This window comes from Engystomops pustulosus, chromosome 6, assembly GCF_040894005.1.
Source record: "Engystomops pustulosus chromosome 6, aEngPut4.maternal, whole genome shotgun sequence".
Lineage (NCBI taxonomy): Eukaryota > Metazoa > Chordata > Amphibia > Anura > Leptodactylidae > Engystomops > Engystomops pustulosus.
The window spans coordinates 146,568,460-146,585,777 of NC_092416.1; the positions used below are offsets into that span (position 1 = coordinate 146,568,460).

General features: G+C 43.1%; 1 protein-coding gene across 1 annotated transcript in view; it reads left to right on the top strand.

The window, feature by feature from the left end:
• Positions 1 to 17,318, top strand: part of UQCC1 (ubiquinol-cytochrome c reductase complex assembly factor 1) — a 77,321-nt gene that overhangs the window by 18,730 nt on the left and 41,273 nt on the right. Inside the window, exons 5-7 of the mRNA XM_072111674.1 lie at positions 714 to 786; positions 5,291 to 5,348; positions 16,193 to 16,301. Of these exons, the coding sequence (XP_071967775.1) occupies positions 714 to 786; positions 5,291 to 5,348; positions 16,193 to 16,301 (240 nt within the window). The remainder of the gene's footprint in view (positions 1 to 713; positions 787 to 5,290; positions 5,349 to 16,192; positions 16,302 to 17,318) is intronic.

The window sequence follows — 17,318 nt, forward strand, 5'->3', positions numbered from 1 at the left end:
TTTGTGGCTGTTGGAGGACATTTTGCAGGGCTCTGGCAGTGCTCCTCCTCTTCCTCCTTGCACAAGGGTGGAGGTAGCGGTCCTGCTGCTGGGTTGTTGACTTCCTATGTCCCCCTACATGTCACCTGGTGTACTGGACTGTCTCCTGGTAGCGCCTCTGGACACTACGCTGACAGACACAGCAAACCTTCTGGCCACAGCTCACATTGATGTATTATCCTGGATAAGCTGCACTACCTGAGCCACTTGTGTGGGTTGTAGAGTCCATCTCATGCTACTACAAGTGTGAAAGCACTAACATTCAAAACTGACTAAAATCAAACATCAGGCAGAAAGCATTGCTACTGAGAACTGGTCTGTGGTCCCCACCTGAAGAACCAATTGCTAATGCTAATTGGCTGTGAAATTGATTGTCAATTGGTGTTGCTCCCTATGTGGACAGATTGATTTCACAGAAATTTTAATTACGGTACTTGGAGTTATTAGTGGTGTTTAAGTGTTCCCATTATTTTTTGAGGTGTTTGTGATATAATAAATCTATTGATTTATTGTACTTTTTAGATACTTTTTACCCTATTTAAATAGCACTTACAGCAGCCCCATGCTGTGCCTGTAATGTGGGAAATGTGTGAGTTTTACTTAATTTTTTTGGATTTTGCTACATTTTACTGAAACAGAGTACTGAAATTTGTACATTTTTTTTATCCTTGCAGAAAATCAAAATAGCTGCTTTGCGCATGTATACCTGTTGCGTGGAAAGGATAGATTATGATGAGTTTTTTGACAGTGAGTATTACTTCTATTTCTTTTGTCACACATTATCTGTTTCCTGGCAGGAGAGCATATTGCAAAACTCTAATCTCTAAAATATCCTAATTTCTTCATCCTGTGCAATCTTTTCACTTCTGGAACCCATGCCTGTCCCCTGACCCATAAATCATAAAAGGAGATATAGCTGCCGTGTGGCTCTTTCTATTTACTTGGTATGGTAGTCCTGAACATAACGGAGGCTGATAACTGAAGAGAGTTCACAATAGTTCGTATGAACCTCGTCAGGTGTTTCTCTAAACACTGAAGCTGCAAGTTCGGTAATTTTTGGGGTATAGACACAATGGGGCTCATTTACATAGGGTCCGCACATTTTTGTCGGGTTTCCCAACGATTTCGGGGGAGCGCAGGGGAGTGTGACGCATGCGATCGGATTTTGCCACAACGGCGCTGGCTTGCACGCGACCGAAATCGGGGGGGCGTGCCGTCGGACATCCAGACAGATTCGGACTACGCGCAAGATTTAACATTTAGAATTGTGTCGCAAGACACGCACTTATAAGCATCGGGAAGAAGAAGGTGAACTCCGGCGGACCACGTCGGGAAAGCGATGAATGCAGGAACTCGGGGGCATGATCTTCATGAATCGCGCCGGACTTCATCCTCATCGGATCGTCTGAATCAGGGATCGCAACTGGACCAGGTAAGTAAATTTGCCCCAGTAATGTAATAGAGCCTATGCAAAGTATGAACGTAACAATGTTTTGAACTTTTGATTTTCAGTCTCCACATCTCACCATCCACTACTCTGAAGCTCCATAATCTTGTCTATCTCGTACATAAATTTCACTTGCAACTGTTAAGCAGATGCTTAATTATGCATTTTTTTTTGTCATGTAACTGAATCTAGAGTCTAATTAGTTGGTATTTTAGGAATCCACCTTTGGCTATCAACTCTGACTGAATCTTTCTGGTAATGCTCAAAATCAGATTCAAACTTGTCTCAACCAAAAATGTTCCCTGGTCTCAAGATTTCCAATGTTGATGCGTACTGGACGATTTTCATGGGTACAAATAGTTTTTTTTTTCTTTCAATCTACCACAGGTTTTTGGTTGCATTGGGGCCATTCCAGCAATTATACTTCATTGGCAGAATTGGTCCAATGTCAATCTTATCATATGCTTCAGGTCCTTGTCCTGCTGGAGTACTATCTTGTCCTTTTGCATACTGCTAGTACTTGAGTCTATGAAGAAACTCCCCATGCAGGATACTTGGATATAGCTAAGAATTGAGACTGCTATCGATCCTGGTCAAGTATCCAATGCTTAGGGCTATAAAACAACCCCATGTCTTCTCTAATCTCAGTCTATCGCCCAATCCGTGCTTATCAATCTGCCAGTGATGTTAGATCAATCTATACCTTAATTCAGACCTCTCACGCACGTGTCACCCCCTCATCCTCATAGACTGTAAGCTCTTGTGTCACCCCCTCATCCTCATAGACTGTAAGCTCTTGTGTCACCCCTTCATCCTCATAGACTGCAAGCTCTTGTGTCACTCCCTCATCGTCATAGACTGTAAGCTCTTGTGTCACCCCCTCATCCTCATAGACTGTAAGCTCTTGTGTCACCCTCTTATCCTCATAGCCTCTAAGCTCTTGTGTCACCCCCTCATCCTCATAGACTGCAAGCTCTTGTGTCACCCCCTCATCCTCATAGACTGCAAGCTCTTGTGTCACCCCCTCATCCTCATAGACTGTAAGCTCTTGTGTCACCCTCTTATCCTCATAGCCTGTAAGCTCGTGTCACCCTCTTATCCTCATAGACTGTAAGCTCTTGTGTCACCCCTTCATCCTCATAGACTGTAAGCTCTTGTGTCACCCCCTCATCCTCATAGACTGTATGCTCGTGTCACCCCCTCATCCTCATAGACTGTAAGCTCTTGTGTCACCCCCTCATCCTCATAGACTGCAAGCTCTTGTGTCACCCCCTCATCCTCATAGACTGCAAGCTCTTGTGTCACCCCCTCATCCTCATAGACTGTAAGCTCTTGTGTCACCCTCTTATCCTCATAGCCTGTAAGCTCGTGTCACCCTCTTATCCTCATAGACTGTAAGCTCTTGTGTCACCCCTTCATCCTCATAGACTGTAAGCTCTTGTGTCACCCCCTCATCCTCATAGACTGTATGCTCGTGTCACCCCCTCATCCTCATAGACTGTAAGCTCTTGTGTCACCCTCTTATCCTCATAGCCTGTAAGCTCTTGTGTCACCCCCTCATCCTCATAGACTGTAAGCTCTTGTGTAACCCCCTCATCCTCATAGACTGCAAGCTCTTGTGTCACCCCCTCATCCTCATAGACTGTAAGCTCTTGTGTCACCCTCTTATCCTCATAGACTGTAAGCTCTTGTGTCACCCTCTTATCCTCATAGACTGTAAGCTCTTGTGTCACCCACTCATCCTCATAGACTGTAAGCTCTTGTGTCACCCCCTCATCCTCATAGACTGTAAGCTCTTGTGTCACCCCCTCATCCTCATAGACCCTCATAGACTGTAAGCTCTTGTGTCACCCCCTCATCCTCATAGACTGTAAGCTCTTGTGTCACCCCCTCATCCTCATAGACCCTCATAGACTGTAAGCTCTTGTGTCACCCCCTCATCCTCATAGACTGTAAGCTCTTGTGTCACCCCCTCATCCTCATAGACTGTAAGCTCTTGTGTCACCCCTTCATCCTCATAGACTGTAAGCTCTTGTGTCACCCCTTCATCCTCATAGACTGTAAGCTCTTGTGTCACCCCTTCATCCTCATAGACTGTAAGCTCTTGTGTCACCCCTTCATCCTCATAGACTGTAAGCTCTTGTGTCACCCCTTCATCCTCATAGACTGTAAGCTCTTGTGTCACCCCGTCATCCTCATAGACTCTAAGCTCTTGTGTCACCTCCTCATCCTCATAGACTGTAAGCTCTTGTGTCACCTCCTCATCCTCATAGACTGTAAGCTCTTGTGTCACCCCCTCATCCTCATAGACTGTAAGCTCTTGTGTCACCCCCTCATCCTCATAGACTGTAAGCTCTTGTGTCACCCTCTCATCCTCATAGACAGCAAGCTCTTGTGTCACCCTCTCATCCTCATAGCCTGCAAGCTCTTGTGTCACCCCTTCATCCTCATAGACTGTAAGCTCTTGTGTCACCCCCTCATCCTCATAGACTGTAAGCTCTTGTGTCACCCCTTCATCCTCATAGACTGTAAGCTCTTGTGTCACCCCCTCATCCTCATAGATTGTAAGCTCTGGTGTCACCCCTTCATCCTCATAGACTGTAAGCTCTTGTGTCACCCCTTCATCCTCATAGACTGTAAGCTCTTGTGTCACCCCCTCATCCTCATAGACTGCAAGCTCTTGTGTCACCCCCTCATCCTCATAGACTGTAAGCTCTTGTGTCACCCCCTCATCCTCATAGACTGCAAGCTCTTGTGTCACCCCCTTATCCTCATAGATTGTAAGCTCTTGTGAGCAGGACCCTCACTCCTATTGTTCCATATAATTTTTTGTACTCTGTAATGTGATGTTTTATTTGTATATGACCTCCATGATTTGTAAAGCGCCACGTAATATGATGGCACTATAGTAAAGATTATTCTGATCTATTATTAGGAGACTTTCTCCAACAAACTTTAACCCTTTCTTTAATTTCTCAATACCTTATCCCCCTTTTCCCTTCATTATTCCATACCCATTGGATCCACCCGTTTCTAATGCTCTACTGTCCACCTTTCCTACTTTCTTGCAAACTATGACAGTATTGAAGTTCTTCACCTTTTTTCGGGCCACCATTCCAGACCATTTCAGACTTGTGTAATGCGATGTGATCTCTCTATAATGAAGCATACGAGCCACCGCCATTGCAATATTTGGCACGTTTGCTCCAGGACTGCTGGATGATGTTTGACTCACAAATATTTTCCTGATTACCAACCTCTCACATTTCAAGATGGATGAACAGACTTGATTTCATATTCTTCCATCTGCACATAATGCAGTTTAGCAATTTTCTTGGCCGACAGATGAGCTGTCAATCAGCTGGATGATGCCTTGTCACTCTTCTTGCCGCTCCTTGATCTTTTGCTTGAGAATTTACCTAATTACACCGAGACTATTAAGGAATGTGAAGTTGTAATTTTTTATTATACAAGAGAAAAAATATTTTTCCACCACCAGAAGCAAAACTGTAACAATATAGTTGTCAAAAGAATCTGCATAACTACAAGCATTTGCTAGAGTCGCAAGTAAAATTAATGTATCAGTTGGCCAAGAAGATTGCCTATAAATTGCCTGTAGTCTCCCATTCATGGCTGTAGTGGATGGTGAGATGGAATCTGAAAGTCAAACATTCCAAACATTTTTACCCTTTTACTTGTATATTTGTGACTTGGGTATTGGTGTACTTTATTCAAGTTATAGTTGGTAGAGTATGTAACGCCACTAAAGCCCTATTGACCTCTCTATTTTCTTTTTGAATGCAGAATGCAGTCTGCCGGATACATTGAATTCCTGGTTCCTTGTGACACAACTACATGTATGGTAAGTAACAGAAATCTTAATATACAACTGCCCGGTTTAGCTCAAATCTGACAGAAATGGTGAGATTTAAAACTAGCACATTTGGTGCAGACAATAACCCCTTCTCCACAGTCATAGCATCATAGTTTACTTGGCTGAATAAAGTTGCAGGTTCCCTGAGTACAATTGATAATCCTTGGTGTTGATCTATAGGCAGTCAGTAGTTGCAAGATTTAAAAAAAAAACAAAACATGAGTTTAGTGCTTTGGGGGAATTTCTAGAATGTATCCACACAATATTAATTTTACACATAGGAAATAATGAGCCTTTTGTGGGTCATATTCTTGGAATTCCTTAGTATTGGGGTGCTTCCACACCTATGCTCCCCTGGCCGTAGGAAACGGTGCCACACAGTCGTTCTTATAGTCAAAGGTAGGGCCTCCTCTATCTTTTATGCGGCAACAACACAGTGAGCCAACTTGTGACCACATATATACGTCCTTACAACGGTCGTGTGAATGGGGCCTTAAGGTGAGTTCATACCACTTCACGTGGTCTTTCTCTAAGTGATATTATCAAATTGTGACCATTGATGTAGCACTGTCTTCTTGGCCCCTGGGCGTGGTTGCAGCAGGTTCACTCGCCCTCCATGAACACACTGCGTTAAAATAAAAAACACTCCCTCTCACTCCTGTACCCTCTTCTTCCTGTGCTCGCTGACCACAGCAAGGGAAACTCACACTTGCGCCATCAGCACCCCGCAGATAGACTGGAGAGGGCCAGGCTGTCTCCATTGCTATTTGTGCATGTGCCACATTGCCTGGTTGCTAGGTATTGAGCCATGTGAACGTCTCGCTATTGTGCATGCGCAGATAGCAGTGAAGGCTTTTTTTTAAAATGAAGTGCAAACTTGCTCCTTGCTGAACATTCTGGCATGGAGACAGGTAAAACTTTGATCTAATTTATCTTTTTCACAATAAGTGGCAGAAATTTTATAAAAACTGTTGGGGATATGATGATTTATGTCTGTTGGGGTTCCCTTTAAAGTTTGCCATTTACCCTCGGGTCATGTGATCCCCATGCAGCAGGAGTCTAGACTTTCTGCGGATGCCCTAGGCCCCTCCAACCACTAATATGGGAGTGGTTATGACTTAGTGGACCTGCAGACAGCAATGAATACACTGCCAACTTCATCTCCCGGCAGGACAAAGAATGTCACAAAAAGCCCTGAGTCCTGCTGCCCAGGTGTCACATGACCCATTGTAAACTTTAACATAGTAAATATAGGACCCTAATAGACTAACCCATAACATACATACTATGGTAAAGTTTGCTATAAGTGGCCGACCCTCTTAATGGTGGCACAGCCAAAAAGTGGCATTCTGGAATGCCAACTGCCTGGTTTCCTACACACAGCGGTAACTGGGACCTGTACCATTGTGTGCAAGTCCATCAAATGGCTACCAGTAAACTAGATAGAGAAATGGATATATACGAAAGTAATTGGGTTCAGTTACCTTAAAGGAAATTAGCTGAAATATCCCTGCTGGGGTTCTCGCTGCGAGTTGTCAGTAGACCAGACTATAAGAGTTATTACACTGACGTTTATGTTACACCTACAAAATACACACACAATTTTCCTAAATTGCAGATTTGCTGCTTGTGAAAATATTTAACACCCAGGCAATATTTTTCCTTTTCATCTGTGGAGTAAATAGCCAAAAAAAAAATATTGTTTAATCTAGCATTATTGAAAAGGTCAGCGTGTGTTGTGGCAAGGGGAAAGGTATATATCTTAATGTGTAACAGGAACCTCGCTGAAGTACATTCAAACATTTGCTAACATGCCGGCAAGAGCTAACACATCATAAATTGAGCTGATTACTGGGGTTGTCTTTAGCTGAAATGTATGGGGCCTTATTTAAACCCGGCAGTATTTTTAATGTCCTAGGTCGCCAAACTGTTTCCTTCTGGTCTGGAATCCCCCGGTTCAGCCGCAGAGATGGAATGCAGCGGTTTTCTGCTCATTTATCCCATTGCTGGGGTTATGATGGGATATTTGGAAATTCACTTGACCTTGAAGATTTTGATGGACCTAGGGGAGTTGGCTTTTATATATCATAAAGATTTTCCAAAAATATTCCAGCTTTTATAATCGCCTAATTGTGCTGATCCTATTGTACCACACGTTATTCATTAAGATATGTAATTGCTACACACAAGTTTTGATACTTTTCCTACTAAAATGTCCTAATAAAAGGGATTTCAGTCAAAAAAATGTAATTCATTGACCCAAGTTGGGGGAAACTGTACCAAAATGGTAGTGGTTTTGGTTGGTTCATCCGCTTTTTCACAAGAGGGATGCAGAGAGTATAATGCCAGTGTCCTGACTGTCACCGCTGACCTTTGTATGTATAGAGAGGCTCAGCAGTGACGTCACATCAATAGGCACACACCCGATACAGCCCACAACTGCTGCTGTAGCGTGTGCATGGTTTTAGAAGCTGCATCACCTTTGAGCGTCTGTATACAGTGACAGTGCTAAAACGGAATGCTGGGAAGGTCTGCGTATTCTGTCCCTCAGGCCCTATCTTTGAAAACAATATTGAAGCAGGAGCAGTGGGATCATGATGGTTCTATTAAAAAAAAAAACATATTAACCCACGCTGTTGTTGCACCATAGTCAGTGAGTGACCAACTGAACATATATCCTATTGTACCCCTGGGGACCCCCCCAGAAGAAAAAAGCCAGACTATAACCACATAAAAACTTTATTATTATCAATACATTAAGAATATTTAAAACATACGGGTGATAAAAATGCAAGCAAAAAGGGCGTTATCTCCGGACACAATGTGGAGGATCATACACATATAGAGGGGGATAAGACTCGCATGCTAAATTAGTGGGGCACTCGTTATTTATACATCAAAATGGCCTCCTGCCGTAAACATTATACATAAAGGAATTTAATAAAGATGTGACCCATCACAAAGTAAAGGTCTTACCTAAGTATTAGAAGTCTAGCTCCACTGTCCGGGATGGCACCCTCCGCGACGTGCCTTTTGGCTCGGAATGAGCCTTCGTCTATCTTTGAAAACCCCTAATCCCAGAAATAAAGGGAGCTTAAAGGGAACCTGTATCGCATCAACTCAACATATTACCTTTTTAGCTCAAGTTTTCTAAGCATCATAAGCATGCCATGAGAGTTCCCCTGCAGAGAGATTTCTATTTTATAGAGTTATTTCATATTTCTGTATATGCAGATTAGCCCTTAAGGGGTCAAAGGGTATAGCCACAAGATCAATTGCATCCTTTCCTGCCCATTTCCTTGCAGGGAGCCAGCACAAATTCTTTTTTTGTTACAAATGAATTTTTAAAACTTTGGGTCATTGTGGAAACAAGGATTAAAAATAGAGCTCATTTCTGACATTTTTGAGAACACTTACAGTTGTTACCTCCCACAGCATCTGACCCCTGCACCGACCTGTAGGCCCTGGCTCAATGCTAGTCTAGGGTGTAGTCTCTGATGCAGTCTCACATTGCCGCCTAGGACTTCAGCAGTGGCCACAGCGGGCAGGGAGGTAGTTGACTGTAAGTTGGATGTTCTTAAGTCTGTCTGTATAGGCACAAGTAGATGTCTCCCTCACATTTTGTTCGAAATTGCCATTGATTTTGGTGTTACCTGCTCAGTTTCAACTTCATAAATATAACTTTACGGTAAAGATAATCACAACTCATCCCATTCTAAATGAATTCTTCCTTTTTCTGTTCATTCATCGTATGTTACTTTGATGCAATATAATATTTCTATCGTGTTGCTTTTGTGTTAGTGTTTAGGCTGCTGACGTAACTGGGTTACATAGAAGTCTCATTTTGCTTCTGGAACAAATTGCTAACCTTTTGCAAGTATGGAACTGCGAGTGACTTTATTAAAATTTTGTAAACAGGAATGCAATGTTACCTTTGTGGTTTGACAATGATGAGTCAGACTTTTAATGTGCTTCAGCTCTTGCCTTACAAACAGCACTGATTATAGTCAGGGAATTTTATGGACTGAGAAAATATACGTCTATTAAAATCCGAATTGCAGGTGCAGCTTAAAAATGCATTTTTTTCACATAAAAACATGAAATTCCATGACCTCATTTTGTTTCAGTTGATACATTGGTACACAATGATACATCAGACATGCACCTTCCCAGCAATGGTTAGATCTTGCAAAGTGATGTGATTTAATTTGGAAAAAGACTCAAGGGTGTAAATTTGGCCTGAACATTCTCCATTTCTCAAAGGTTCATTGAATGGTTTATAAAGGTATCACCTATAAGCTGGTGATTGCTCGAAAGTTTACGTGTCGGCAATCTGTTTGGGATTCATTTTTTCTAATTAAGAAATGTGCTTAAGAAGCCTTCCAGTGGAAACACTAATTTGTAAGTGCTTCACTTATACAAAATTCACTTGCTTTGTGTAGTGTAACTTCTCCCCTGCTTGATTTTTAGAATTCTGCTTTTCTATCCCATAGTGGCACAGTGTAAGGCCCCTTTCACACTGCCGTCGAAGGCACATATATTCGGCAAATTTGTGGCCGAATAAGCGTCCACATAGACGCCTATGGCTCCCAGCACACGTGTGGCACTGTACCATGCACAGGAAAAAAGATATAGCATGCTCTATCTTTTCCCTTGTTTACGGCCAGGCACCCTGCCTCACTGTGGAGGTGGGAGGGGTGAGCAGTACTCATTCCTCCGCCTCTCCAGCGTATACATCGGGCGAGCATACAGCAGTATGAAAGAAGCCTTACGCCATCTGCACTCAAACGTGTTCAGCCCCTACTGGTCCAATCCCAAAGACCGAACACAGTGCAGTGTCAGGAGTCCCTGCATCATAGTGTTGATACACGGACAACTTGTCTGCCCGCCAAATTTCAGTGCCGATACTGATAGTTTTTACAGTTCAGCGCTGCTGTTTGGCCTGCAGGCAGGGGATACTTGTATAATTCTGTATTCTCAATACCAGAAATTCATAGTCAGGTAGTGTGTGTAAATGTATAACCAGAACTTGCCTAGATATTTTTAGGAATTGCTCTACAGCCATTACTATTTTCCTTCTCGCCACAAAAGCATCACTGAGAGGGTTTCAGCCCCCAGGGACAGGCAACCATGAACATAAAAGCTGACTCCATCTTCGTTGCCATAGTGGTTTCCTGTGCCTGGATGGGAGACCTTGTGGAGACTTCAGTTGTAATTTCCAATGTACTAACAGGGGGAGGAGGTGGGGGGGGGTACAATTTCTTGGTCCCCTCAGTTAGTCAGGGAAGACCCACTCGATGCTGCGTGGTTATTCAGGCAAGTCTGCAGGGGAGCTGCAGCATCCTTGGAGAGGCTGCCAACTCTGCGCCTTCCTTTGGGGGCCGTCTCTTTCCTCTCCATCCCTCTCCTCCACTCTCAGGGTTTTCCTTTGGGGGATGGATGTGGCCGGCGTGTTCATTTATGAACGCAGCCCATATCTGCAGCGTAGCACCCGATGAACATCAGAAGTGTCGCTTTGGCGGTCAAGTGACGTGCAAGGGTGAGAATTTTAAAAGGAGGAAACTATACTGGCGGCCAACCTTAAACAGCTGTTGCTTAGCTTCTCTTGGACTTCCCAGCCATGAGTGCCCGTTGAGAGGGCACAAAAGGGGACCAGTCTGGATCTTCGACTAAGACTCCACCCATGGTGCATGTGTTTTCAGGCTTGGTCATTGTTGGTAAGTGAGCCTGACGACTGGTCAAACGGTGCTTTTCTATGAAAAGACTACCTGTGCGTCATGCATTAAAAAATTATTTCCCATGATCCATTTCTTCACCACAAATATTTCAAAAAGCAGGTAGGTTCTAACCATTATATCAAAAGGCATAATTCTAGTGTTCAGGTTCCTTCTTTCTGTTCCAGGGTAACTTCCATAAGGGGAATCTCTGCCTTACGAGGCTATGGAAGCAGATATAGAGTCCTTGTTAGGAAAAGAGTTCTGTTAGAGGTACCAGAGTCATAGAAGGGCTCAGGTTTTTACTCCACCTTTTTTTAATATAAAAAAAAGCAAGACTGCTTATTCAGAACTATCATAAGTTTTTAAAACCCCTGAACAGGTTCCCAAGGGTGGAGGAACTTGGAAACATCAAAATCCACTGTAAACCTGTTATTTTACAATGCCTGCATGGCATCTATAGTATGCACATAACCATGAACCCATCTCCTCTGAATCCTAAAAATTTCTCAGGGTAGCAGTACCCAGTTCCCTAAATTTCCAGTTTGTGCTGTACCTTTTCAGCCTTATTATAGATCCCAGGGTTTTCACAAACTGGTTACTGAGATGGCTTTGTATGTCCGAAAAGGTCCAGGTCTCTTCATCCCTTTTTTAGATGATTTTTCTTTTGGTAGGAATTCAGAAAGAGCGGTGGAACAACAGCTTCCCAGAACTTTAGAGATTTTAGATCAGCCAGGGTGGCTGGTAAACCTAAAATGAAATTCCTATTCCCCTCACAGAAATATTCATCCTGGGAATACGACTCGACTCCAGGTGTCAGAAGTACTTTCTCCCACCAGTAAAAGTGGAAAAGATAAGGGACTTTTTTCCCATTAATTCAGTGCAGTTCAGTGTCCATAAGAAAGATCATGGCAGTTTTATGGCTGCGATGGGGTCCCAGGTACCTCAGTAGGACCCCTCGTCGCTCCTGGAGATGAATGGAGCAGAACAGTCATGTGCGACCTTCTGCTTCATTAATCTTTATGGAGCTGATGGAGATTGCCGATCACAGCGCTCGGAAATTTCCGTCAGCTCCATTGAGATGTATGGAGCAGAACAGTCATTCGCAGTCGTCTGCTCCATTAATCTCAGTCAGCGACGAGGTACCTGGGACCCCGTCGGACCCATCGTTCTCATGATTTGTGGGGTTCTTATCACTGAGACCTCCACTGATCAGCAAGTTAGGCCCTATCCTGTTTATAGGGCCTAAATTGGATCATGGGACAACCCCTTTAAGGATTGTCAAGGCCACTGTGCTCTTAGGAACATTAAAGGGAAGAAGTTAGTTAGTCAAGCAAGAGTTGTGGTTGTCACTAACTAAAAAATTGTGGGAGTAGAGTCTGGTGAAAGAGTTAAAGAAGAACCCCGCTGTGGCTGTGCTCCAGAGATGCAGTTGGGAGATGGGAAAGAGTTCCACTATGGGAGAAAGATCAGCTATCACTGCAGCCCTCCACCAATCGGGGCTTTATGGCAGAGTGTGCTGAAGGAAGCCTCTCCTCAGTGCAAGACACGTGGAAGCCCGCATACAGTTTGCAAAAAAAAACACATAAAGGGCTTTTAGATTATGAGAAATAAGATTCTATGGTCTGATGAGACAAAGATTGAACTTTTTCGTGTTAATTCTAAACCTTATGTGTGGGGAATACAATCTGCCAAAATCCAAACAGTGAAACATGGTGGTAGCAGCATGATGCAATGGGGGCAGGGACAGGGCGACAGGTTGCAATTGAAGGAAAGATGAACGTGGCCAAGCACAGAGAGATCCTGGATGAAAACCTCTTCCAGAGTGCTCTGGACCACAAACTGGGCCAAAGCTTCACCTTCCAACAAGACTATGACCTTTAGGCACACAGCTAAAATGGCAAAGCAGTGTCTTCAGAACAACTCTGTTGCCATTCCTGACTGGCCCAGCCAGAGCCCCGACCTAAACCCAATTCATCATCTTCTGGAGAAACTTGAAAATGGCTTCCACCAACATTCACCATCCAACCTGAGGGAACTGGAGAGGATCTGCAAGGAAGAATGGCAGAGGATTTCCAAATCCAGGTATGAAAAACTAGTCTCATCATTCCCTGGTTGTACCAGCTCAAAAGGTGCTTCTACTTTATACTGAGAAAAGGGCCTGGATATTTATGACCACGTGAGACTTCAGTTTTTCTTGTTTAATAAATTAATAAATCTAATACATTTTTTCAGTCAAGATGCAGATTAATGAGACAAAAAAAAAAAATCTTATGGGGGATATATAATATAGTTTTGATGTTTCCCATCAAAGGTGGGACTTCAAAGGCAGATAATTCACAAAAATAGAAGATAACATTTTGAAAGTCTATAAAAATCCTATACTTTTGCTCATGACTCCTTCCTTACAGTACTTTGTCAGGCTTTAAAGGGATTTTCCCCATGAAAGAAAATTTGCAAGTTTCAATCCCCTAGTGGCATTAATGCAATAAAGATAATTTGTAACCATTTACTTCACATTTTTACTCAGTTTAAGAGCTCATATCACTCCCTAGGCTGGTCATTGCAAATTCCAGACTCTAAGCAGACACTTTATAATTCATCTAGTTCTGTGAGCTGAAAATGTGGTTAGATTATGAGAAGGTTTATATACACTTTTATTTAGCTTCTGAACATTGTACTAGTATCTGACACTTAGAGAGATAAGACAGATCAGAGATCATGAGATGCCTATTATACACAATAACAGTCAGTTCTCCTACATCTCTGCTATTCCACAACACAACTCTGCTGTGCCTTCCTCCTTCCCAGATAAGTTCTTTATTTGTCTGTAGCTTTACACTCCTCACGCTGCTGCCTGCAGGAACTCAGTGTCTGTGTCATTGTGAGCTCCGCCCTGGAATCGGAAGGGCGTGAGTGCAGGGAGCAGTGAGAGGGACAGAAATCTCAGCTCCACGTCCGTCACACAGAAGTTCAAGATGGCTGTTCCGACCCTAAGAGAGAAGTTAAAGGGTGGTGTCTAGGGGCAACTGAATTTGTGTACACCAGGACTGATAGAAACAGGTTGGAATTATATCTGTGAAATGCTGTATTTTTGTTAATAACATTAAATTAGAGAATGTGTTATTTCCCCCTTCACCACGACAGCACCATACTTCAGAGAGCGGGGTCCACCCCAGGGACAGGAAACCCTTAAAGCTACACGCCTCCATCCATCCTTCAGTGGTTTCCTGTACCTGGGAGACCCTTGAGAGCCTCAGTGAGGCTCTCCGAAGCTCCATATGCATCAGGTGAAGGGGGCCTAGTCTGGCCGGTTTTTAGTGTCCGAGGCCTCACGGGCACCCAGGCTTTCCAGGGGTGGAAGTTGGTGGGAGCGCCACATACCAGAAGCCTTGAGAAGCCTCGGAGGTGGAACAGATCTGAGAGCTAGGGGTCTGGCAGGAAGATGGCGTCCGGCTCCCCGCGGCTTGTCCCACTTCCGGTCCCGGGAATCCCACGCATCCCACAGGGAGGCACCAAATTCATAAGGAGGACCTCACACCTTAGTGTCTGTGTGGTTCTACGCTCCCCGCTGGCATAACAGGCAGGGCCCGTTGGGATACGCAGATGGTGGACAAAACCTCAAACTTCAGGGATCCCTCTACTAGCCTCCACAGCTGAACAGTCTCCTCTTCAGTGCAAGTTTGTGAGGAGATGTCAGGAGCTGCATTTGCACTACTATAGAGAGTGCTGCCATCCTCATTGCCTGCAAGTACAGGGAAAGTCTACACTTTTTTTTAGATGCAACTGGCTTTTTAGTAGGCATTAAAAATGCCTGTACCAAGGTGTATGACGCTTGTAAAGGCGTCAACCCGACCCCTGCCTACAGCACTTCCGGACCAACATTAACACATACTCATTAACTTGCTTTAACAGCAATTTCTGGCTATAATTATGACACTGGTTGTTTTTGCGTGTTAAGGACATCTGCCTGTCCCGCCATTCAGTGTAATCTGGGAGGTGGCTTGCATACTGGGATGTGTGGTTAGAGCTCGGCCCCATGGCTCGTCGGATGTTTATGTAATGAACAGTATTGTTGCTACTCCTGTACATACATTGTACTATAGATTTTTTTGTTTACTATTTGTCAGTACTAAAATGAATTCCTCCAAAACCATTAATTTGGAGTAATAGTAAATCCTTGAATTCCCTCTTGAGACTATCATCATTTTTAGAGATAAGCAAGTTTATAGATGGGGCACTTCCAGCTGTCTATAGACAAATCCAGCCCAAAGTCTCCACTGGTATCACACCTGTAACATTTTAGCCTCTTCCTGTGTCATACCGGTTTGTACGCAAATTGGGTCCAGCTCTGTTGCACTCCAAGGTTAATTTGCACATCCATATTATCTTTGCAATTTTTTTGCGGGTGTGGAGGTATATTTCTACTCTTGGTCTGTTAGTGCTATAGGGAGATATTGTGGACCTCACAGACTCTTTAAGAAATTCCAGACCCAGGTGGTGGCTGCACCTTGTATAATAAAATCAGTCCTTACTAATCTCCTCGTTCGTTCTTAATCTTGGTCATCTTTTGGATGGGTGTAGGATTTGTGTTGATTGTATAGTTAAGCCGGTTCTTTGTTCCCTGTGTGAATATATAAAAGCGACAAATTAAACTTGTGATACCTGTCTGGATTAGAGCATCATAGTATAAGAATTATCCACTTACTAACATTACTACATTTATTTCCCATTAGCTTGTGTAGACTATTTCTATAATTACGAAGTTCTTCCGTGGTGGTTTTATAGCATAAAGTCCATGACCCTTTGGCAAATTCTTAAATGTTACTTACAGAAATTGCATATTATTTCTAAGCACAACATTTTTTCTTGAAACTCCAGTCTGTCAATTTAAAGTTATTAAATTGACCTAAATTATTATCACCAAACTCTAAAGATCATGGAAGGTTGAAACATTACCATACATCGATACTAGATAAATTGTTTGTAGGTATTAAAAATATGTCCTATGATATTATGATATTCCCCCTATTTGACGCTGGGAACCACAGATGGATTATGGCATGTCAAAGACTGGACATTGAAAGGCATCGGATTGACAATAATGTGTTTTTATAGGATGTGCATGGTCCGAATGAAGCAGGAAGGCCGAGCAGGAAAGTACATGTGCAGATTTATTGTCTACTCGATGTGGGAAGATGTGGAGCAGCGTGGGAAAGTCATGGGGGTGAGTTTTTGTCTTATCTTGTATTGCCTGATGATACATAGACACTGACCATACAGATTGTTGATATTGATTACAATAGATCTCCACATGTCTTGTATATTTGGAAGTTTATCTCTCTAGGTACCAACCTTTTCCAAAAAAATCATTGTCTCCTATATTATTGAATATTGAAACTTGCACATGTGTTTGCGCCCCATTTTCTGTCGTGGTTGCATTTTTTCCCGACACACTTAAACTGTACATCCTGAAAACAGATTAGCTAAGAGTGTGAACCACTATTAGATTATCTAATAGTGCACGTTAGCAAGGCAAAATACACTAGGGCAGATTGCACCAGTTTTTATGTATTTGGACCATTATGTTTTCATATGGAGAATGCCAGACTATTCACTATTACATGGGTGCTCCTGGACTCGAGTAAAGATTCCAAAAAGGATATTGGGCACTGAAACTAGTTTGGTAAGCAGATGTGAGACTGCCCATTTGACAGTAGAGAGCGTAAAATCTAGACATTTAATTGCTCTGAAATTAGTGGGGACTATATTAATTATTTTAACTCTTATGGAATCGTTGGAACTGTAACTATGAAATAATACAAACTTTTGGGGTTGATGGAAGTGATGAAAAGGTTCACTTTTAAGACATGTATTGCCTGCTGTTCTGGGTTCTCATGCAGCCGCTAGAAGGAACAGCCGGCTGCACGAGAAGTGCCAAGAGCCAGGTGAAGTCACCAGCTCTAGGAGGCAGGGGGAGGAGACCAGCCATAGAGGAGGTGTGCATAATTATAATTGGGCGGACCGCCTGAATGTAAGCTATGTCATGGAGGTAGAGACTAACCTTCCTTTGTATAACATCTAACATTGATTTTTTTGACGAAAGCAATGTTTTTTGTGCGGAACCACAATATGTTCCAGGATCTGCAGCACGGAGCCCACCAGTAACTGCCTTTAGTACCTCTTATACCGGTGGTAGATTTCTTTTGAAGATCCCAGTAACTTGTGACTTTATCAGCTAAAT